A 22,961-nucleotide genomic window follows, 5' to 3' on the forward strand; every position below is an offset into this window, starting at 1 on the left:
AGTTCTGAACTAAATGCACTTCTGGCCTGATCCAGCGGGCTCTTCTTGCGCTCTTATGGGTGGATGGACTGACTGGAGTGACATGATTTGTATTAGGTTTATGAGGTGCCTGATTAAAAATCAAATTCTCTTGATGATGTACACAGTAAAGGAGGCCAAATTAAAAGGAAACCATGCAACAGCTCAATAAAACCAACCCAGCAATAGGCAAGATCCAGCATAAAGTGCATCTTAGCCAGTTGCAAATTAAAACGCCAGCAGCCAATTCAGTTAAACACAGCACAGGTTGCCAGTCCAATTGCCAGTACTGTATTCTGCAGAGGCAAAAATAATATGAATGATGTTAAAGGAAAGGTGCCCGTCAGATCAGTGACCCATCTCACCCAGTGTCCTTTTCTCACAGTGGCCTGTGGGAAACCCACAAGTAGAACCTGAGAAATATTTTGCTTTCCTCATATTTATTTACCTATTTAATTTATAGAGCTGCCACATAGCAGAAGTACTCTAGGAAGCCAGCGATTTGGTGTTAGAGTAGGACTTGGGAGATCAAGGCTCAAATCCTTGCCCAGTAATGACTTGGGTGACCTTGGAGTCAGTCACAGCCTCTTAACCTACCTCACAGGGTCGTTGTAGGGATTAACTGAGGAGGGGGATGAAAGGAAAAGGTGGGATCTAAATGCAATAAATAAGCTCCTCTTACCTGCTTTAGGAAGCTGGAAGCCCAGCCAGATGGAGAGGTCAGTCAGTCACCAACCTGGCATCCAGAGATCTCCACAGGGTCACAATTGGACCTGCATAATGTGTCTAACATGGAGAGGTGCACCACTTCTGATACTGGAGAGATTATATGGCTATCATGACTGATAGCCTTCTCTAATCCTCTTTTAAGCCATCTAAGTTGGTATCCCTCACCATATCTTGTGGGAGAGAATTCCATAGTTTATGTACCATGTGAAGAAGAACTAACTTTTGTCTGCCCTAAATCTTCCAATGTTTAGCTTAACTGAATGTCCCCCATTGGATTCTAGTATGTAACTTTTTTTGAATAAGGAAAGTAGAATACAGTTTACTGTTTTGTGTTGAGAACACCACACATATTGTATGTGTGTGTGTGTGTGCGTGTGCGCGTGCATGTACACATATATTTGCATGTTTGTATATATGTATATATACAGTGATACCTCAGGTTACATATGTTTCAGGGTACAGACTCCACTAATCCAGAAATAGTACCTCGGGTTAAGAACTTTGCTTCAGGATGAGAACAGAAATTGCACTCCGGCGGCAGCAGAAGGCCCCATTAGCTAAAGTGGTGCTTCAGGTTAAGAACAGTTTCAGGTTAAGAACGGACCTCCAGAACGAATTAAGTACTTAACCCGAGGTACCACTGTACACACATACACACATGTGTAGTGGTTAAAGTGTTGGGGAGACTGGTTTAAATCCCCATTCAGTCACGAACCTCACTTGGTGACCTTCATCCAGTCACTCTTAATTCAGCTTAACCTACCTTGCAGGGTTGTCGCAAGGGGGAAAAAGGGAGAGGATCCAGCTATATATCCAGTCTTCAGATCCTGGGAGGAAAGCTGGGATAGTAATGTAATGAACATAATTGTATTGCATCCAGCTAAGTCCTACTCAGAGCAGAGCAGACCCACTGAAATTAATGGACCCAAGTTAATTAGGCCTGTTAACTTCTATGGGTTGACTCTACCATCCATTTTCACAGCACTTTACAAAGTAGGAGAGGGCATCTCACTGACCTAAAAACAGCTACGGGGGAGATGAGTCTTCAGGGATGGAGGTGGAGGCAAGGGTAAATTGAGAAATGTTAAGAGTTCTACTTCAGTACCAAACAACAAGCCAGTGCCATGAGAACCTTCCAGTTTAAAATTTGACACAAGGCAGAGGGAGGAGACGGGAAATAGAGACAAGGATGCATGTTTCATTAAATGTAATTATAATGTTGCATGTGAGACAGGAGTGTGTATGTGCACGCTTCATGATGACCTTGTGCATGTGACAGGCTTGTTCTGATGTTTGTTTCCTTTTATTTGTGGTGGGTGTTGGTGTAATACATACATCTAACTAAACAATGTTAAGTCTCTCACCTCGCTGGTTGTTTATTTACACGCTCTGTGATATGTAGGCAATATGTTGACACTTTGTATGTTCATTTGTATTTAAATGATTCCCCCCCCTTTAGAATTAAAAAAAACCCCATAATAGGCAGCTTACAAAATTAGCTTAAGACAAAAATAGCAATATGTCAATCTGGTAAAACCCTACCAGGAATAACAACCACAAACCAAGGAATGGTGTGTGCAATTATGGGCACACATACATAGATGTGTGCATTCTCCTGGACTGTTGTTATATTGATAGGCAAGTGTGTGCGTGCAGACACAAACTCTCTCTTTCACTCTACATAAATACTTCATATTATTATTATTAATTTATTTCCTGCCCTTCACTTTAAGGTCCCAGGGCAGGTCGCAACAATTAAAACACAACATTAAAAACAGTTTAAAACAACTTGCAACCACAGAAATAAAGTGGGCCCTAAAAATACCTATGCATCTCGAATGTCAGAAGCCAAGGTAAAGAGGTGCTTCTTCAGCATTCCCCAAAAGCTGTGTCATGAAGGTGGTAGGCGTACTTCTGTTTGTGTGTGTACACACACACACACACACACACACACAGTATATTACATATAATAGCCTGTTTGTTTTTTAAAAAAAGCAGCTGACAAAACAGAAGCAACTTGAAATTATTTAGTTGTTTTGGTGCCTACAGAAATGGACTCCCCTCCACGTTCTGGGAGTCAAGGTGGTGTCAGTCATACTACTGGATTCCAAAGTGGAGACAGATGATGAAGTGTTTACTTTTGAGCTCCTGTCTCTTTTGACATGCCAATTTTTGAAACCAATTCCATCTTGATAGGCCTTAGAACCTATCTAAAAGTGGCTTTGCTGAATTGTCATCTACATGAAATCTGTGTGTGGATTTCCAGGTTCGGTCCAGTGGGGATAAGGAGATTGGTGCCTTGTGTATGTGGTGTGGTCTGGTGTGCACTCAGGAGGAAAAGATATATCCAGGATTTGACCATCTGTGATCATGAGGGTTCTGTTTAGCATGGGTTGTATGTGGTGTTCAGTATAGAATATTTGTGTATGTCTTTGTTTAGGACTGTAGAGTTTAGTCACCTGGCATGGTGAGACTCATACTTGATTGTGAGTGTTGTAGAAGCTGAAAAGCCACCGAGAGTCCTGTAGGGTGAAAATAAGGAGGATGAGCACATGTGGATTGATGGTGTGGGTGCAGAGTTTGGGCATGTGAGGCTATGAGCTATTTCTTTCTAGACAAGATTCAGAAAACAATTCTGACACAAAATTGTGCTGGGCACATTGTTGACTCTTGGCCTCAGTTTTCTTTCTCTGTGAAAAAAGAGTCTCAACCCATATCCCTTTTCTAAGGCCTTAGTGAGGGTGAAAGACTTCCCCGGCAATCTTGTGAGTCTCCTTTACATAGGCATTGATTCACTGGGGTTTACCACTAAGAAAATATGCCTGGGGATTGCAGCCTCGTATTATCTTGATGCAGGAGAAGTTCTTCACAAGCCTTTTAAATAACTCCTAGTGCAGTTGTTTGTTTAAGGTGCTCCTTGATTCATCAGAGTCGACTGACTGGTTCCCAGATAGCTATGGCTGGCTGCACCAGTGTATTGAAGCAGCCTAAAAAAATAATAATTGAACTGGTCGTAGACAATTGGAAGCACTTCTCACAAGAGAGAATAAGCTCCACTGTCTTTGAGATGTAGGGATGGGTACCAACTTTGAAAGCTTTGAAAAGGACTGGACAGATTTGTCATGATAGCTGAGTGGAACTTTCCATGTTCAGAGGCGGCATACTTTGCATCTCAGATGCTGAGGACAAACAAAGGGGAAAAGCCATGTCCTGCCTGCGAGCTTCCCAGAAGCATCTGCCTAGCCGCTATAGAAATAGGATACCGGGCCAGGTACAGTGGTACCTCGGGTTACATACGCTTCAGGTTACAGACTCTGCTAACCCAGAAATAGTACCTTGGGTTAAGAACTTTGCTTCAGGATGAGAACAGAAATCGCGCTCCGGCGGTGCGGAGGCAATGGGAGGCCCCATTAGCTAAAGTGGTGCTTCAGGTTAAGAACAGTTTCAGGTTAAGAAGGAACCTCCGGAACGAATTAAGTACTTAACCCGAGGTACAACTGTACATCCTTGGCCTGATCTATCTGTCAAAATCTACATACCTATAAGATTTACTAAGGCTTTGGATAAATCTAATTTATGATTTTGTTCAGTGTCTCAGCAATGGAAGCTTGGAACTTGTGTAAGAAATGTAGTCTGTATCTTTGTAATAAAGTGGATTAGAAGTTCCACAGAAATGAAAAGGGCTAAAAATAGTGTCATGGTTAGTGTTCCAGGAGGTGTGGTTAAATCTGTATAAGTAGAATCATCTGGTGTAGTTCTCTTTGTCATATGAAATATTTGTCATATGAAATACTGGAACTGATTTTCTAAATTAAAAAGATTGGCATGTTGTGTAGTCATCCTCCTAAATAACACTTTTTGCCTGGAATAGATTTGCCAAAGCATGGAGTGCAGATTTCTTGAGTCTTTAGGGCACAATCAACATCTGAATTGTGATTGGAAAACCATACTGTGGTTGGTGTGGTCCATTATATGGGACCTGTTGCTGTGAGAGCAGGCTTTGAAAGCGCAATGCTTTGGCAGACAAGTATGTATGGGACAGGCTCCCCAAAAGTAGAATGTTTGTATCATATTTAGTGTAGTTTAATAGCTGGTGTTGTATCAGTTATTGTTAATTTTTATTTGCTGGAAATGGGCTGCTCTTTCCACCTGGAAACCACCTTAAAACAGGATGTGCAATTGTTTTTGCAAAATAGTGTTTCATAAACGGGTGGAGAACCTTCAGCCCTCTGGATGTTGCTGAACTACATCTCCCATCAAGTCCAGCCAGCATGGCCAGATGCAAATTGAAATCCCCAAAGCACAGGGAGTGCCTTTGTTCATTTGCAAGTAAAGTAGCAGAGCCATTTCAAATGGCCGCACTTCAACACGCTTGTTGCAATCAGTGTTTTCATATCTTTTTTCTTGTTTGCTTGTCTTTCAGGTATATGTATCATGTTCTGACCAAAAATACCACTGTGACTGAACACAACCGCAACCTGTTGGTGGAGACTATTCGATCTATAACTGAGATCCTAATATGGGGAGACCAAAATGACAGTTCAGTGTTTGAGTAAGAGCTTTTAAGTGTTTGCTTTTGAATATAGAATATAACAGTATGAAATATAAGCTGATACGCCACTGATGCAAGGGAAGAAGTAAAATGGGGGTGTAAATCCTACCTATGCGAACTCAGAAAGTCAGTGGTGCTAAATCCCAAGTAAGCCCATGTTGGACTGCAACCATCATAGCTTGATTTAAATCAGTGATGTGCAGCCCAATGCTGTGTTTACTTCTACACAGGTGGGGGAACCTATGGCCCTTCAGATGTTGATGACCTCCAGCTCTCAGTAGCCCCAGCCAGCATGGCCACAGGTTCTCATTGTCTGGTTTAAGAAGTCCCATTGTGGTTTAGTGAGCTGCAGGCTGCATTGAGAGCTGCAGCCTCAAATTGATCACAAAATAGGTAGTTTCTCATTGGTACCTCATACATTTTCTAAGCTGCTATGGACTTATAGTATTGGCCTGGTTCACACGCAGTGTTAAATCATAGTTTAAATTTAAACTATGGTTTACTAGGAATTTTCAGTGTGTTTATGCACACTACTTAATATTGCCTTATTTGTTCCTCTTCCATTCATGTGCTTGCCACACTGGGAGGAATAAACCAGAGAACTGGCTGATTGTGTTGAACAAACCTTGGCTTCCAACAGTATTGCATTTGGAGAAAAAAACACAATTGCTGGTTCACATGAAACACTAAGCCTTTTGTTTTACCCCATTGTGGCAAAGGCAGGAGCAAATTGCACTACTGAGCAGCGTTCACTAGCATGCTGCTCATTTGTGTTAAACCACAATTTACTTTAAATGATAGTTTAGTGTGGCATGCAAACCAGGCCTTAGTAGGCTCTGCTTCTTTCTGGTGGTTCTGCTCTATGTTTTGCATCTGTTTTTGTGTACTACAGAACTCTTTAGCATTGCCCTAAACTCATCCTTACCTCAAAGTAGTAAAACTTTTGCTCCATGCAGATGGTGTACCATTGCCTGTTTTACAGACAGCTAAGTGGCTTGACATTTACCAGTCAATTTTACCACATGGCATCTCCTGGAGCCAAAGACCAATTCCCTGTGCCTGTGATGACTCGCTGGCCTCCAGTTTCCAGCCCATAATATAACATAGAACCTATTTAAAAATCTTTACTTATTTTTCCCATTCAAAAAAAAAAAAAGTGGAAAAAAGTTCCTTAACACAATGGCCATGGTTCAACACCAGCAATGGTCCCACAGTTTTAAACAGGACTTGCTCCCTAGTAACTGCAGCCGAAAGGTTTTGCAATAATCTTTTTAAGGATTGATTGATTTCCTTCATGTAACAAACAGCAAACAAATCAGTAACAAATTTCAATGTTGTTCTAGTTTTTTCTTGGAGAAGAACGTGTTTGTGTTCTTTCTGAACATTCTGCGTCAGAAGTCTGGCCGTTACGTGTGTGTGCAGCTCCTGCAGACCTTGAACATCCTTTTCGAGAACATTAGTCATGAAACGTCTCTCTGTAAGTATGCATGCCTCCATGTTGCCTTTAACAAAATAAGCGTAGTTTTGGTTTTGCAGTACTAAACCTTTGCTGCCTGCCTTTCTCAAGTGGGATGGGAGGAGAGGGCTAAGGGTCCATTTTCCCAGGTCAGGAAGGTGCTACTTGGCTGTTCTGAAGATTATGAGTTTGCAGCTTGAACTGGATGGTTGTTGTCTGTCACCTGGGCTGCAAATTAGGGCCCTAATTAGGGTTGAGATAGGGATGGCAACCAAGGCATGGAGTAATCCATAGCCGTAATCCTATGGAAATGGCTCTGGCTGACTTAATATTATTAAATTGCTCTCCCTGACAGTTTATTGGGCCACACATTTCACCTCCTTCACCTCCTCCCTACCCATTCTAAATCTGAAAAATATAACTTGGTTTTCATAGGTCTTCTAGGTTCCTGTGGTCCAAATAAATAAATAGACACCTGTTTGTTTAGAGCAGTAAAAAAGAAGCCTTCGTTCTGAGGAGGTAGGCGGGGAAATGGAATAGAGACACATGGAACTGGGAAGGAGTCGTGTGAAAGAAGCATTTAAAAGTTGGTGTATGCAACAAAGGCTGCTCCTTACATTGGAGAAAAGTATGCTATTAGGGAGTTGAGGCATATTATTTGCTATGTCTTCCCTTTAAAAGGGATCTGCTACTAGGTTGAAGTCTAGATAAGAATCTAAAATTAGAGGGGGATGAAGAAGCAAGATGGCATCAAAAACTCATGTGCAGACTTTTGAATGTGCTTCTAGCAGATTGATTTTTTTATTGTTCCCATTGTTGCTGTCTGGCTTCTCTTTAATCCAGCCTTTCTGAACTTGGTGCCCTCCAGATGTTTCTGAATTGTAACTTCCATCCACCACAGACCACATGGTTATATTGACTGGGGCTGAACATCTTGAGGGCACCATGTTGGCAGAGGCTGTTCTAATCGGATGCTGGAATAATTTTTGGAAACATTCTTAGTAGAACAATTTGTGTGAATCTTTTCATTTTTGTGCAATTTATAATGTTTGTACTGATTATGAATATGTTCCCCCCCCTTCCCAGACTATTTGCTTTCCAACAACTACGTAAATTCTATCATTGTGCACAAATTTGACTTCTCGGATGAAGAGATTATGGCATACTACATTTCGTTCCTGAAAACGCTTTCTCTGAAGCTCAACAACCACACGGTTCATTTCTTTTACAATGAGGTAGGCAGAGGAACCCCTTTCAACTTGAAAATAAAAAGTTGCGGCTGCAGTGGATCTATGAAATGTGGGTGGTGAAAATGAGGTTCTTAAATTGGCCCTGCAGCCAAGAGGGTGGTGACCAGGCCTGAGTCAAGAAGCTAAGATCTGTTTAGAAGGGTTTATTTTAAATAGCCCTGCAAAATACTCATGAATGCTTTTCACTTTGTGAAAGATGTAAGTGTAGTAGCAACAAAGAGAAATCACCAGCATATTATACCTGAATGATTCTTGGGGAAGGGAGAAATAGGGAGCAATATATGAAAATATTTACATGGCAACACAAAATAGAACATGAGTATGCGACTTAGCTATACTTCACTTGGAAAAACATATGCAGATTTAAATTAACTGCAGCCTAGCTAGTCAAGGGTCAGTCTAACCTAGGGCTGGGAATCTTAGTCCCCCAGATGTTGCTGTGTTCCAACTCGTATTATCTCTGGCCATTGGTGTTGGTGGTTGGGCCCGATGGAATTTGAAATCCAATAACTTTAGACGGCCGCAGGTTTCCCCAGTCCTGATCTAGCCCTGTACTGTTGATGGTCTTTAGACCCAGTACTACTGCCCAAGAGACTGTGGACATTAGGAGCTGTCTCCTTGGACTTGAGCAAAGATCTGTCCCACGAGACACTTCTTTGGCAGTGTTGCCATGGAATGAAATTTTTTCCTGCTTTTCTTTGTCCTTTATCTGCTTCTTACCAGGAGAGGGCACCAGAGCTTAAGCAGTCTGACTTGGCATTAGATTAAATGTCTCCATCTTAACATAGTTATTTGTTTGTTTTTCTGTGGAAGAGGCAACATGTTGATCATTAGCTACAGCTGCTTTCACTCAGCAAATATAACTTTGCAAGCCTGTCTTTATTGCAGGCATGGGGAATCTTCTCTGGCCAGTGGGCTAGATAATTATTGCCCTGTCCCTTGTTGGACCAAACTTGCACGGGTGAGCAGTGCTTCCCACCTGTCAAGTCACCTGATCATCTTACACATCAGGTGGCACTGTGCTTTGAAGCCCAAATGGTTGGGACTGTACATGAGTTTTGCTGAGGGGCTAGAGAGGAAGGGTTGTATTTTTTGTATGATAAAAACCATTGATTTTTCACTTTCTGTTTTTTTTTTTTAAAGCTGCTCAATGTCTTGCGCTCCTGAGTGTTGCTGTTACCATTTATTGTTCATCAGCTGCACCTTATTATGTTAGCTACCGTATTTTTCCGTCTTCAAGAAGCACCCTTGTATAAGACGTCCCCTATTTTGGGGGCCTCAAAATTTAGAAAATAGGGGGGTTGAGCTTTTGGGGAGGACCTGCGGCAGTCCGCCGGGGCAGAGCACGTGGCCGCTCTAGCCGGAGCATGGCCGTGGAGGGGCTGCACTGGCTTCCCATGGCTGGCAGCCCAACCAGCCGATGGATCCTGGCGAAGGGAAGTGGCTGATCAGGCCTGGAGAGAGAGCACGAAACAGCCAGGCACCCTCCTCCTTAAAGGGACAGCTCCATGCCTGTCCTGGTCAGGGCAAAGGACCCTGCTTACAGCCACTGTACCATTCAGGCTTGTGCCTTCCTCCCAAACTTTCGCCTCTCCGCAGGGAGCGCCTTCAGATCACCAGGGGTCTCTGTCAGGGGATGCTGGGAACCACTCAATCAATCTCTCCCCACCACAACCTTTTGGTTCCGCTTGCGTTACTGAAATCACCTATCAGCTCCCCGATCGCTGCCAGCATGATAAATGGAGGTGATCAGGCAGCTGCAGTGCAAGCGGCTATGTGCTACTTTCTGGCGGGTGAGTGATTTTCGGGATCCCCCCCCCAAAAAAAAATCAAGTGGCCAATGCCGAAAACCGCTCACCCGCCAGAACGAAGCGTGAGCCTGAGTTTTTAAGCGGCAAATGGCCACTTGATTGTTGGGGGAGGGAGAGATGCCCCCCTCAGCACTACCCGTGTATAAGACGAGCCTAAATTTTGAACCTCATTTTTGAGTCAAAAAAGCTTGTCTTATCCTCGGAAAAATACGGTAATCTGGAAATTATCATTATTTATGACCCGCCCTTTGCCCTAAGATCCCAGGGCAGGTTGCAACATCGAAACACAATGTTGAAAAGAGTTTAAAACAATTTACATTTGTATTGAGGGACAGGATACAAATGCGTAAAACAAATTAATTCCTTGGACTTAACTGTCTTCTCTTTCAGCACACAAATGATTTTGCCCTGTACACTGAAGCCATTAAATTCTTCAACCACCCAGAAAGCATGGTCAGGATTGCTGTTAGAACGATAACTTTAAACGTCTACAAAGGTAGGTTTTCCTAAACCTGTAGCCTTAGAACAGCTAGTACTTGGGTGACAATTTTTTTGTAAATAGTGAGGCTTAAATGCAAAGGTGAAAATAAGACTTAACAGTTTGACAGGTTTACTAAACGAGAGAGAGAGAGAGCAAAACTATGAGTTTTGCCACTTTTAAAACTTTCATCTCTAAAAGAAGAGTTCTCCAGAATAGTGTCTCAGCAGTGAAAAGTATTTAAAGGGTTCTTTAGAAGTTGTGCCTGTAAGAGAAATACACTGTAAGTGCCACCAGAGGTCATTCTTTGCAAGATCATGCATGCATGATACATGCTGAAGAATGTGCAAATCGTTGTGCAAATGGGGAACGTTAAGTTGCATGATCAAAATCTCTTTCTTTGAATGTTGCGTGTCTCTCTTCCTTTGTTCATCAGTGAAGAAAATGTCAGTGTGCCGTAGAATAGAATTGAGCAAAATATTTCCTGTCTCGGGAAATATGAGCCATGTTTATCCTTGCAAAGTCATAAAAGATGCTTGAATCTGAGAGGGACCCATGAATCAGGAATTCATTTTGAATGCGCTAACTTGCCTATTGAGGTCCCACAATCAAGTTCCAAAGAATCAAGCCAAAGGGCAGGGGGAGCACTTAGGGCTGCCCCCCCAAGCTACTTCCTCCCATCTTTGGATACCAATAATAAAATAAAATGCTAACATGCTGAAGGATACATTTAAGACCCTGAATGTCCGAAATACCTCAGTAGATCCTGGGTTTGTTTTTTTCTTTGACGCTGTTGCATCAGCAATACAGAGCATTTTACTGACATTTAAGTCTGCAAATTGATGCATCTCTGCAGTTCCTGCATAAAGATTTGAACAATGTGAAATAACTTCCAAGCCCCTCTGGAGATTTCAATCCTGTATCTCTTCTGGTCTTGCACCTGCATTTCTCTAGGTCTTCCCTTTCCCCACCTTTCGGGAAACTCTTCAAGAATTAAGCTGGCTATTTTTAGTTTGAGCTCTAGCAGTTAACATCACTAGAAATTCCTTCTTAGAAGTACTGCAGTTGCCCCATATGCGCTATATATGTAAATTGCACATGTTCCCAAGTTCACCAGAAGATATTTGAGGAAGGAAAAAAGAACAGCTGATGTGTAGTAAAAGGCAGGTTTTGTAATTGGGGGAAAGGTTTTAACCACCGGTTTGAGAGAAACAGCATAGCGGGATCAAGTTAGAGCTATAAAGACACGGGCCGGCTTTGCATTACATGTCCTAAATACTGTAGAGCAGAGGATCAGGGACGCGGGTGGTGCTGTGGTCTAAACCACTGAGCCTCTTGGGCTTGCCGTCTGTGGAACAGTTCCAGACGGGAGCAGCTGCTAATCCCCTTGCAGCTGAAACTGCAAATGATTCGGTGGCACGTTTAAGAGCCTTAAACTTGGCCCTCCCAAGCGTCTGTCTGGCCCTTTGGACTCCCTCCAGCCATAGCCTCCTCTCTCCTCACCAGTCTCTCTTTGCAACCTCCTTGAGTGCTTTTGTTCAGCTGGATTGTGTCCTTGAACTCCATTAATGCCTTTTGCTTACCTGGATGGAGGATAGAGAGGGTGTTGGCGTAGAAACTAGCTTACTGTACAAAGTTAAAATTTACACCTGTTGCTCTGCACACTCCAGTCTTTGGCGTGTGGCCCCTGGAAGGTTGCCTAGAAGGGAATGCGGCCCCTGGGCTGCAGTAAAAGTTTCCCCACCCCTTCTTTAAAGGCTCATGCCTTCCACTGTGGCACACACTTTTGTGAACTAGAGCCTGCATTGGAAGGTAATAATAATAATAATAATAATAATAATAATAATAATATAATAATAATATTTTTATACCCCGCCCTTCCCAGTTCAAAAACCGGGCTCAGGGCGACTAACAACAAATTTAAAACACTTTAAAACACTTAATTATAAAAAGAGCATAAGATACAGTATAAAAATAATAGTTTACAGTATAAATAACAATAAAATTCAAAAATCAATTAGATAATCCCCAGGGCTAGCTGGCTGAATTGGTCCTACTTGGGTTACTTTCACAGGACCCCTGAACGTGGAGGCAGATGGAGAAAATAGACCTTTACGGATTCCTGCATTGCAAGGGGTTGGACTAGATGACTCTCAGGGTCCCGTCCAACTCTACAGTTTTATGATTCTATGATCTTCCCTCCCGGTTCTCTTCTGTAGCTGAACCGTGTCTGTTCCAGGGTGTGCTGCAAAGCAGCTGCCGTAATCCCTTTGACTTGGCCAGTGCCCTCAGCCAGCCAGCCAGTCCACCCCCCCTCCCAGCAGCACAAAGGGGAAACAGTGCCAGAGACCCCACAGCAGATACATCCATGTGGAAAAGAGTTCTCTGAAGGGAGGAAGTTTCTGACAACCGCTGCCCCCGAGTTGAGTTTGGAGGCTGCCATGCCATGTCACTTGGGAGGCGGGGAGTGGGCTCAAGGTGGTAGCATGCACACAGCATGGTTTTCTACTGCTATCTCCTCCTAACCTCTCTCTTCTAGCCTAGATGCTTTGTGCTTTATAGCTACTGAGCCCTTTGGAGGATGTCTCGCCATCCCAATTCCTAACCCTGTTAACCATTGTCTGTTTTTTCCCTCCCTTTCTTCACTGATGATCCTGTGTTCCTTAATGCAGTGTCATGTAAGTCTGCTAATCACTTTGACTTTCAGCCTTATTGCTTTTATTCTTGTACTTTTGTCCAGTTCTCTAGAAAGTGAGAAATGACTGGTTTCACCTGCCTGTTTTCAGAACAATGCAGGAATCACTTAAATGTCACCTTAATGGACTTGTTTAACCTCACAAGGGACGGAAAATATGATGAACTGTGATAGATAACTTAGGCATGAAATAAATCTGGTTTGGGCTTCTGCTACCGAAAGCCAGCCTATTTATTGAAAGGGATTCGTGGGTTGTATCCAATACTAGTCATACTCAGAGTGGACCCGTTAAATTAGTGGACATGACTGACTTAGGTCCATTAATTTCAATGTATCTGCTCTGAGTAGAATTTATTTGCTTTGCATTTTACTTCTTTTTCGAAATGGATCTTTTAAAAGATTTCTCCCCTCCCTCTTAAGTGGACAACCAGCCTATGCTGCACTACATCCGAGACAAAACTGCTGTCCCATACTTCTCCAATCTCGTATGGTTTATTGGGAGCCATGTGATTGAACTGGATAACTGCGTGCAAACGGATGAAGAGTAAGCCCTGTTTTCTAGCTCTCGTTGTGATGTCGCCCGATCTGAGGAAGCTTCGTCCATTGTATTAAATCTGCATGCATTGGCATCTGCATTAAAAAAAAAACCCAAAATCCCAGGAGGAAAGGGGAGAAGGGAGCTTGGTGTTAGCGGCCATTCCATTTTGACAAATGTGGCACTGCTCCACCCCCCCCCCATCTCTGTTCCTCCAAGCCCACCTTTCTGGTTAACTGCAACTATGTATTTGGGGGGAGGGAGGTGGGGGTAATGTATACAATTATTATTTTTCTGTTTCCCCCCTGCATAGGTACTATTTCTTTTCTTTTCATTCTGCCTTTTTGTGTCTTGTTTTACCCTATGCACTTGTAATTATGTACTTTTCAGTCTTTCAATAAGGAATAATAATTAAAAGCCTACCTTCTTGATTATAACCAGCCCAGGTGGTGGGAACTGCCTTCCTCCTTCTTTGTCTCAGTTTTGTTCTTGTAGAACAGGGAGGAGGATAGGGACATTTATATAAATCGTTATCACTATTATTTATCACACTTATTAGTTCCTTTCTATATTTATATTTCAGCTTAATGGCTTTGAACAGCTTCTGTTTTATTGTTTCAAATTTAGCAGGGTCCTTTTCCCCCCTCCTCCCCCTTCTGTCCAAACAGACAGAATTTCCCTTAATGTTCTAGCAATACACTAGCTAGCACCCTCTGACACCGACTCAGAATTATATATTTTCCTGCTGGAAATTAGGGAGTGCAACCTCTTCCCAGCAGCTGTTGGCCCTCTGCACGGTTACTAGAGGCTCTGTGCCCTTGCCCTTTGGCCATGGGGCAAGTAACTACTGCAGAGAAGCTCTGCTTACGAGGAAAGGGATGTCACTCAATGGTAGAAGCGTATTATTTGCATGCAGAAGGTCCCATGTTCAGTTCCTGGCACTTCCAAGCACAGCTGAGTAAGACTTTGGGCTGAATCACTGGAAAGCCACTGGCAATCAGTGTAAACAGGACTGAGCTGTGTGGGCCAAGACTCAAGATTTGCATTAAGAGAGCTCTCGATGTTCCTGTGCTCCCACCAGCTGCAATTATAGGTGGAGTTACGACAGTCACCTTGATTCTGTTGCCGCTAGGTGCATCTTAAATATTTGAAAGCATTCAGTCAAGCTGACAGAGATCTTTTTTGGACTTGTCCAAGCCAGCCATCTCTTGTTCTCCCATTAAAATTCTTACGGAATGTGTTATAAAAAGCACCGCCAGCAGCATACTTACTAATTGTGAAATAACTCGTGTGGGACCCTGTCATCTTCTTTTTATTTTGTTGGACTGGATGAGCCTCTGGGTTCGTTCCAACCCGGTGATTCTATGATTCTAAGTAAGGGGCAGTTCAGGCATGTCACAGGCATGGTAAGTGAGCAAGAATCAACTTTCCACTTAACGGACAGTTTATGGGAAGAGCTCAACTTTTGCTGAGCAAAAATATACTTCTGAATAAGCTGTAGGGATGAGCACCGATAGGTTTTTATGAGGAAAGCATGGAGGTGGCTCCAAGGGAGCAATTTTAATTCTGCTGATTGTGGAGGAACAGTTTCTCCCCAGCGCTAAACAATCTTCATGTGGAAAACTTTGCAGGAGAGTTGGGGGTTGTAGAGGTGAGAAGAGGCAGCAGAATTCTTCCTTGACATCAGGCAGGCCCTTTCACTGTGTTCTTTTTGATGCCTGCTAAAAACATTTTTGTTTAGGCAAGCCTATATGGGACACGGGTGGCACTGTGGGTTAAACCACAGAGCCTAGGACTTCCTGATCAGAAGGTCAGCGGTTCGAATCCCCGCGACGGGGTGAGCTCCCGTTGCTCGGTCCCTGCTCCTGCCAACCTAGCAGTTCGAAAGCACGTCAAAGTGCAAGTAGATAAATAGGTACCACTCCGGCGGGAAGGTAAACGGCGTTTCTGTGCGCTGCTCTGGTTCACCAGAAGTGGCTTAGTCATGCTGGCCACATGACCCGGAAGCTGTCTGCGGACAAACGCCGGCTCCCTCGGCCCATAGAGCGAGATGAGCGCCGCAACCCTAGAGTCGGTCACGACTGGACCTAATGGTCAGGGGTACCTTTACCTTTACCTATATGGACATGTAGAAGCCGGAATTAAAACACCTATCTTTTTAGCTGACAATTGATAATAATAATTTGTATTTATACCCTGCCCTCCCCAGCCAAGACTGGGCTCTGGGCGGCTAACAACCAATAATAAAAACAAGTTGATTAAAATACAATTTAAGAAGATTAAAACATTAGAATGCAGCCTCTTCACAGGAGGAGAAAGGAAAAAGAAAGAGGAGGAGGGAATCAAACTGATTCTAAGCCAAAGGCCAGATGGAACAACTCTGTCTTACAGGCCCTGCAGAAAGAAATCAGATCCCGCAGGGCCCTGGTCTCATAATCCTAATTAGCTTTTGACTGTTTTTAAATACCTGCTTTTAGCAGCCTTTTATTGATAATTCTAATGTTCTGTTTTTATTTTGCAAACCACTTAGAGGTTTTTATTACAATCAACTCTCTCTTTTGCAGGCACAGAAATAGGGGGAAGCTTAGTGACCTGGTAGCCGAGCACCTTGACCATCTTCATTACCTAAACGATATCCTTATCATTAACTGCGAGTTCTTAAATGAGGTGCTCACAGACCACCTGCTGAATAGCCTTTTCCTGCCTCTCTATGTGTATTCATTAGTAAATCAAGATAAGGTAAGGCATTAACCATCTTTTAACAACTGAGAGGTGTCCTTTTAATTGTTGAAAGTAGTGTTATAGGGACTTAATTGTCAGTTGCACCTTTAAGGCTGCCTGAAATAATTCTGTTGAAAGAGCATTTCTCTTAGATCTAAAGGTATAACTGAAATCTTCTACTTCTTCTTTGCTAAACCTCGCACAGTTAGCCTTGTGTAACTGTTCTGGAGAAAGAGCTGCTGGTTCATATCTGTTACATCACCTCATTGTTTACAAGAAACCTGTTTGAACCCTTTTGCTTTTAGAGGAAAATAAAGGAGAAATGGATTCTTGGAATAATGATTAGGAGCCATCTGCAATTTTCCCTGAGCAGCAGTTGCGACAGAATTAGTGATAGGACATGATTGCTCTTTTACCAAGAAACACTGGTGTCTTTTCAGCAGCACACACTGATGAGGATGTTGTTGTTTTGTGGGCAAATACCTGGGAAGCCTCTGCTAGGAAGGTGATGCCGACTGTTTCTTACAAAACCGCTGTGTCTTTGTTGTTGTTATTTTCCTGCTTTTTCTGAGCCTCTGGCTTTTAATTCCCCAGAGGGGCAACTGTATGTCTGCCATAGACTTCATAGCATGCACCCAGCATTTATGGATGCTGGGGGTCAATGACAATCACCTTGACCTGTACCTCCTGAAGGCATCTCTTTGGCTTCTGCTGGAAATTCCATTTAATAAATGAATATCCTGTCTTTGATGTTGGGGCAGGCGACCTGTTGCCCCCAGGTGCTTTTGGGCTTCCAGCAGAGCCAGTACAGTGGTACCTCGGGTTACAGACGATTCAGGTTACAGCTCCGCTAACCCAGAAATAGCACCTCGGGTTAAAAGCTTTGCTTCAAGATGAGTACAGAAATCATGCTCCGGCGGCGCGGCGGCAGCAGGAGGCCCCATTAGCTAAAGTGGTGCTTCAGGTTAAGAACAATTTCAGGTTAAGAATGGACCTCCAGAACAAATTAAGTACTTAACCCGAGGTATCACTGTTTGGGCTATGGTCCGGGTTGATGAGAGCTGCAATCCAATGCCATCAAGAGGCGAAGGGCCGTAGCTCAGCGGCAGAGGATCTGCTTCGTATGCAGAAGGTCCCAAGTTCACTCCCCGGCATCTCAAGGAAGGACTGAGCTGGGACCCTTGCCTGAGAAACCTTGGAGAGCTGCTGCCAGTCAGTGCAGACAATACTGAACTAGATTGGTTTGATTTACTGTAAGGCAACTTTTCCTGTCTTTCTCTAGTGGAGGTTCCACAGCCCTCATCTAAGGGGATCAAGATTCTCTCCCCACTTTTTTTTAATTATCCCACTGGGCTGAGAGGTCTGCTTCATTGTCACCCGGGGGATTTCACTATTTGAGCCCAAGTCTGCCCAATCTTGATCTGAGGCTCTAGCCTTCAATACTAGAAGCAGAATGCTGGACTCAGTAAATGGTGGTTTTGATCCATCAGGGCAAGCCTGAATTTTTTTAAGAGCAAGATGGAACTTCCATGTTCAGGTGCAGTCTAGCTGTGGATAAAAGATGCTAGGAGCAGACAGCATTGTGGGAGGGGGTGAGCTCTGGGCTTCCTGGTGAGCTCTGGTTGGCCACTGGTAGCATTAAGGTAGTTCTTCATTCTGCTTGCGATCTGGCAGGCTGTGCTCCCAAAGGACCAAATGTGGGCTTGCACACTCGTGCTGTGCTTCCCACCAGTGGCGTAGCGGGGGGCCCGGCCGCACCAGGTGCAACATCTGGGGGTTAGGGTTAGGGGGCGCAAATCCACGGGTTAGGGGGCGCAAATTACTTGCCTTGCCCCGGGTGCTGACAACCCACGCTACGCCACTGCTTCCCACTAAATAGTCTGAAGCAGCCAGCTATGTGCTGAATTAAGCCTAACAAGAGAAGCACTCGGCCACAATCTTTCAGATGAACCGAGACAAATCTGTTGAGTGCAGCATCTGTGCACAGTATTTGCATCCTAGAGGCAGAGAGAGAGAGTTGTGATGGCTGAAGGCTGGGCGTTACAGTCCAAAACACCTGGGAATTGTAGTCCAAAGCTTCCCCAAGGCAACTTGGAGATTTTTTTTTTAAGTGTTTATTTCTGCATTGTAAACTGATACTAGCTGTTAATTGAACACACTCACCACTTTTCTCTTCACTCTTTGCTCCTTAGGGTGGAGAACGTCCGAAAATCAGCCTCCAGGTTTCTCTGTATCTGTTATCACAAGTACGTCTTTAAGTATCCATAGTTGGTATTTGGGGTATTGCTGAGAATTTCAGTAATTTTGCATGTGACTCAGTGTAGCACCAATAATACGTATGACAACTATGTAGTTGGTCATCCCTTGGACATTTACCATTGTTATCCCATGGATGAAAAAGGGTGAGCAGATAGATAGACAGGGAGATCTAGACTTGGGGACAGTTTGCAGGCAGGGGAAGAGCAGTTATGGCAAGACCGGATTTACTTGGGAAAGGTTTTGCCAAGGAGCCAACATGCAAACAGAACATTGTGGAACAGCCCGAAAAGGACTGCACCACTACAGACTGCAGGGGAGGCTTCTCTAGTGGACAAACAAGAAAGATTTCTTTCAATTACATGCTGAAAGCTGATTTCATATCTTAATGATAATAGCAATGTTCAAATGACTCCTACGCATTTAGCTTTTAAGTAAGAATATCACATGACCTCAAGGGCATTCCCCTGAAACTTATAAATAGAACAGATATTTTAAATAATTTCACCACCACCCCAGTATCATAGAATCATAAAATTGTAGAGTTGGAAGGTTCCCGAGCATCTTCTAGTCCAACCCCCTGCAATGTAGGAAGCAACAAAAACAAAAACCATTTTTTGCAGGGAATGTGAATGAAGCAACCGAAATGTGTACTTCATGTGTGTTGCTTAATTTTAGTTTTCATTCAGTTTTTTGGTGGGCGTCTTTCTGCTGTTGTGTGTTATTTAAGTATAGGTTCTTGTGTGTGTGTGTGTGTGTGTGTGTGTATATGTATGTACAGTGGTGCCCCGCTAGACGAATGCCTCGCAAGACGAAAAACCCGCAAGACGAAAGGGTTTTTCGGTTTTTGCGACGCTTCGCTAGACGATTTTCCCTATGGGCTTGCATCGCAAGACGAAAGCCCATAGGGAAATCTCGGGGACCTTTTTTTAAATGCTGGCGGTGGGGAGCAAAGCCTTTTTCCCCCCTCCGGACTTCAGAAGAGGTCCAGGAAGGCCGGTGGGGGCGAAAGGCTTTGCTCCCCACCGCCAGCATTTTAAAAGCGGTCCGGGATAGCAGGGAAGCGCTTCCCGCTATCCCGGACGGCTTTTGAAGGCAGGCAGGGGGGGCAAAGACTTTTGCCCCCCCTGCCTGCCTAACCGGGGGCTTTTAAATCGCCCGGGACTGTCCGGGGCGATTTAAAAGCCCCCGGACGGCTTTTGAAGCCTCCCCCCCCGCCCGGCTTCGGGGCATCATCCCGATGCCGGGCGGTGGGGCAGGAACGCCTCCCCCAGCCGCCCGGCTTCGGGGCATCGTCCCGATGCCGGGCGGTGGGGCAGGAAAGCCTCCCCCAGCCGCCCGGCTTCGGGGCATCGTCCCGATGCCGGGCGGTGGGGCAGGAAAGCCTCCCCCAGCCGCCCGGCATCGGAACGATGTCCCGAAGCCGGGCGGCCGGGCGGGAAAGCCTCCCCCCCCCCGCTCGGCTTCGGGGCATCATCCCGATGCCGGGCGGTGGGGCAGGAACGCCTCCCCCAGCCGCCCGGCTTCGGGGCATCGTCCCGATGCCGGGCGGTGGGGCAGGAAAGCCTCCCCCAGCCGCCCGGCTTCGGGGCATCGTCCCGATGCCGGGCGGTGGGGCAGGAAAGCCTCCCCCAGCCGCCCGGCATCGGAACGATGTCCCGAAGCCGGGCGGCCGGGCGGGAAAGCCTCCCCCCCCCGCCCGGCTTCGGGGCATCGTCCCGATGCCGGGCGGTGGGGCAGGAACGCCTCCCCCAGCCGCCCGGCATCGGGGCATCGTCCCGATGCCGGGCGGTGGGGCAGGAACGCCTCCCCCAGCCGCCCGGCTTCGGGGCATCGTCCCGATGCCGGGCGGTGGGGCAGGAACGCCTCCCCCAGCCGCCCGGCTTCGGGGCATCGTCCCGATGCCGGGCGGTGGGGCAGGAACGCCTCCCCCCCCGCCCGGCTTCGGGGCATCGTCCCGATGCCGGGCGGTGGGGCAGGAAAGCCTCCCCCAGCCGCCCGGCATCGGGGCATCGTCCCGATGCCGGGCGGTGGGGCAGGAACGCCTCCCCCAGCCGCCCGGCATCGGGGCATCGTCCCGATGCCGGGCGGTGGGGCAGGAAAGCCTCCCCCAGCCGCCCGGCATCGGAACGATGTCCCGAAGCCGGGCGGCCGGGCGGGAAAGCCTTTGTCCCCCCTGCCTGCCTTCCCAGGGGCTTTTAAATCGCCCCGGACAGCGGAGAAGTCCTCCGCTGTCCCGGGCGATTTTAAAATGCCGCCCGCCAGAAGAGGTCGGGGGAAGGCTTTTTCCATAGGAACGCATTAATTGATTTTCAATGCATTCCTATGGAAAACCGTGCATCGCAAGACGAAAAACTCGCAAGACGAAGAGACTTGCGGAACGAATTAATTTCGTCTTGCGAGGCACCACTGTATATATATATATATATGAATGATTCATGAAACACCCAACCCACTTTAATGGAAAGCTACCACCTTGCCAATAAGACTTCTCCTGGTGTGCTAGCTTTCCACTGCAGGGGATTATTGATTTGGAGAAGCCTTCAAATATGTGACACTTCTCTCCCTGCCCTCTCAAAAAAAAAAAGGTGGGGGGGAGAGTAAATCTGCAACCCTGCACAGCCCTGTCCCAGGACCTTCATTGTGCTCTTTTTGCATATGGGAATTGGCACCCCAAAAAATGGATCTTGAGGGGAGTGATAGCGGCCACCCAGACATGTTGTCAGAAAGCTGCTTGGGGTCCTGTGGGCAGCAGTTTCTTTGTAGGTTCCATCCTGACATTCTGCTTTTCTGCTGCTGCCTCTTCCCAGGTTTTCCTGATCATACATCATGCACCTCTGGTCAATTCCCTGGCCGAAGTTATTCTCAACGGAGACCTGTCGGTGTTTTTTTCAAAAGCTGAGCAAGACATCCAGAAGAGTTCAGTAAGTGAAAGGAGCACGTGCGCCTTTGCATCCACAACCCCAGGGGGCCCTGGGTCAGGGTTTGTGCACCTGTTTTTGTTTAGCAAGAATCTGAGCATGCGAGGGGGCTGCTTAATTTTTGCAGCTTGTGGTATGTAACAGGTGGCCAGGCCGCTTGCGTTTGGCATACCTTGTTCTGTTTAAAAACGAGAGAGAAGGGGGGAAATGTTGTGAGAATGTTGACCTGATCTTGTACGTGAACTGAAATATTAAAAGAAGATAACTGTTACACATGAAAACAATCTTGTCTTCGCAACACATTACCTCATGCTACGTTTCGCCCATTTTTCTTCAAGTGGCTTCTGTTACTAGGAAATCTGTGGTCAGAAGCTTGTGGCCTTTTTCTGCTGCAGCAGTTTTACTTCCACCAAAGCTGTTTTGCAGAATTTTCTCGGGCTTGAGGTTTTTTGTTTTAATTGATTTATTTTGAACTGCGTCTGTGTGTGGTTGGGAAAGGTGGAGGTTACGCAGGACTAAACATTGTCTTCTTCTTCTTCTTTTTTAAAAAATAGTTTTTCTATGTAAATGTAACCGTTCAGAAAACCGAAATGTTCTATTGCTAATTCTGGATGTCCGTTTCCTATCAGGAGACGAGAGAAGAAAATGAAAAAAGATGCGCCCTGTACCTGCTTCACAATCTGGGAACTATATTTTGCACTGAGCAGCGTTTGTTAAGTAGGGCAGCGGAGCCCATCGGCCTCAGCCAGCACAGTCTGGAAGGTGCTGAGTTGGCTAGGGCTGCAGTACAGCCTTCATTTAGCAAAACAGAAAGTGGGCTTGCTGCTGTAGGACAGCGAGTGGGAATGGTGTGAAGTTGGACTATTAAGCACAGGGCTTCAATAAAGTCCTTCACTCATTTCTCTGATATATATTTTCTGTATATCCTGGTGCATAATTGGAAGGGGTGAAGCTATGGCCCTGCAGAGACAAATGATGGAGCCCAGGGATGTCCAACAGGTCGATCGCGATCTACCAGTCGATCCCTGGGAGGTTTTGGTAGATCGCGGTCGATTGTTGGCTCCTCCATCTGGCCTCTTCCCGCCCTCTAGGTCGCTATGCCGGAAGACATAGTTCTCGCTGCGAGGCTGACTGTTTCATTAATGATCTCTTGGTGAATGCCTTATTTATTTATTTATTCCTGACCCCCCCCCCCCAAAACCCAGACCCATGTTCCTCCGTAAAAAAAGCTCAACAACTTAGACCTTAGACCTGAGTAGTTGTAGATCTATTGCCAGTTTTTAATTGTGTGAGTAGATCGCAGTCTCTTGGAAGTTGGCTGTCCCTGATGTATCCCATTTACTGCATATTACTGCAGTTACACTCAGTACTGTGTGGGCGCCTTTGAAGATGACTCAGAAACTTCAGCTGGTCTTCGGGGCCACCCCCAGATTGTTCACTGGAGGCTCAGGTGGCTGAGAGTTCCTCTTTCCCGATCTGGACCCTTTTGCACAGAGATGGCTTGGCCTCTGTTTTCAATGCTCATGTAGTATCCAGAGC

The 22,961-nt window shown here is 45.4% G+C and overlaps 1 protein-coding gene across 6 annotated transcripts in view; it reads left to right on the top strand.

Moving 5' to 3' along the window:
* The window catches only part of CLEC16A (C-type lectin domain containing 16A), a 97,072-nt gene that overhangs the window by 2,714 nt on the left and 71,397 nt on the right, over positions 1–22,961 (top strand). For all 6 annotated transcript variants that reach the window (XR_014163031.1, XR_014163032.1, XM_081889101.1 and 3 more), the window contains exons 2-9: positions 5,171–5,299; positions 6,643–6,776; positions 7,842–7,990; positions 10,207–10,312; positions 13,410–13,533; positions 16,089–16,263; positions 18,438–18,491; positions 21,312–21,425. Coding sequence is in view for 4 of the 6 variants with exons in the window: in XM_081889101.1 (XP_081745227.1) it covers positions 5,171–5,299; positions 6,643–6,776; positions 7,842–7,990; positions 10,207–10,312; positions 13,410–13,533; positions 16,089–16,263; positions 18,438–18,491; positions 21,312–21,425 (985 nt within the window). In the remaining 2 variants the exon portion in view is untranslated. The remainder of the gene's footprint in view (positions 1–5,170; positions 5,300–6,642; positions 6,777–7,841; positions 7,991–10,206; positions 10,313–13,409; positions 13,534–16,088; positions 16,264–18,437; positions 18,492–21,311; positions 21,426–22,961) is intronic.

This window comes from Podarcis melisellensis, assembly GCF_964234715.1.
Source record: "Podarcis melisellensis genome assembly, chromosome: 14".
In the NCBI taxonomy this organism is placed as follows: Eukaryota; Metazoa; Chordata; class Lepidosauria; order Squamata; family Lacertidae; genus Podarcis; species Podarcis melisellensis.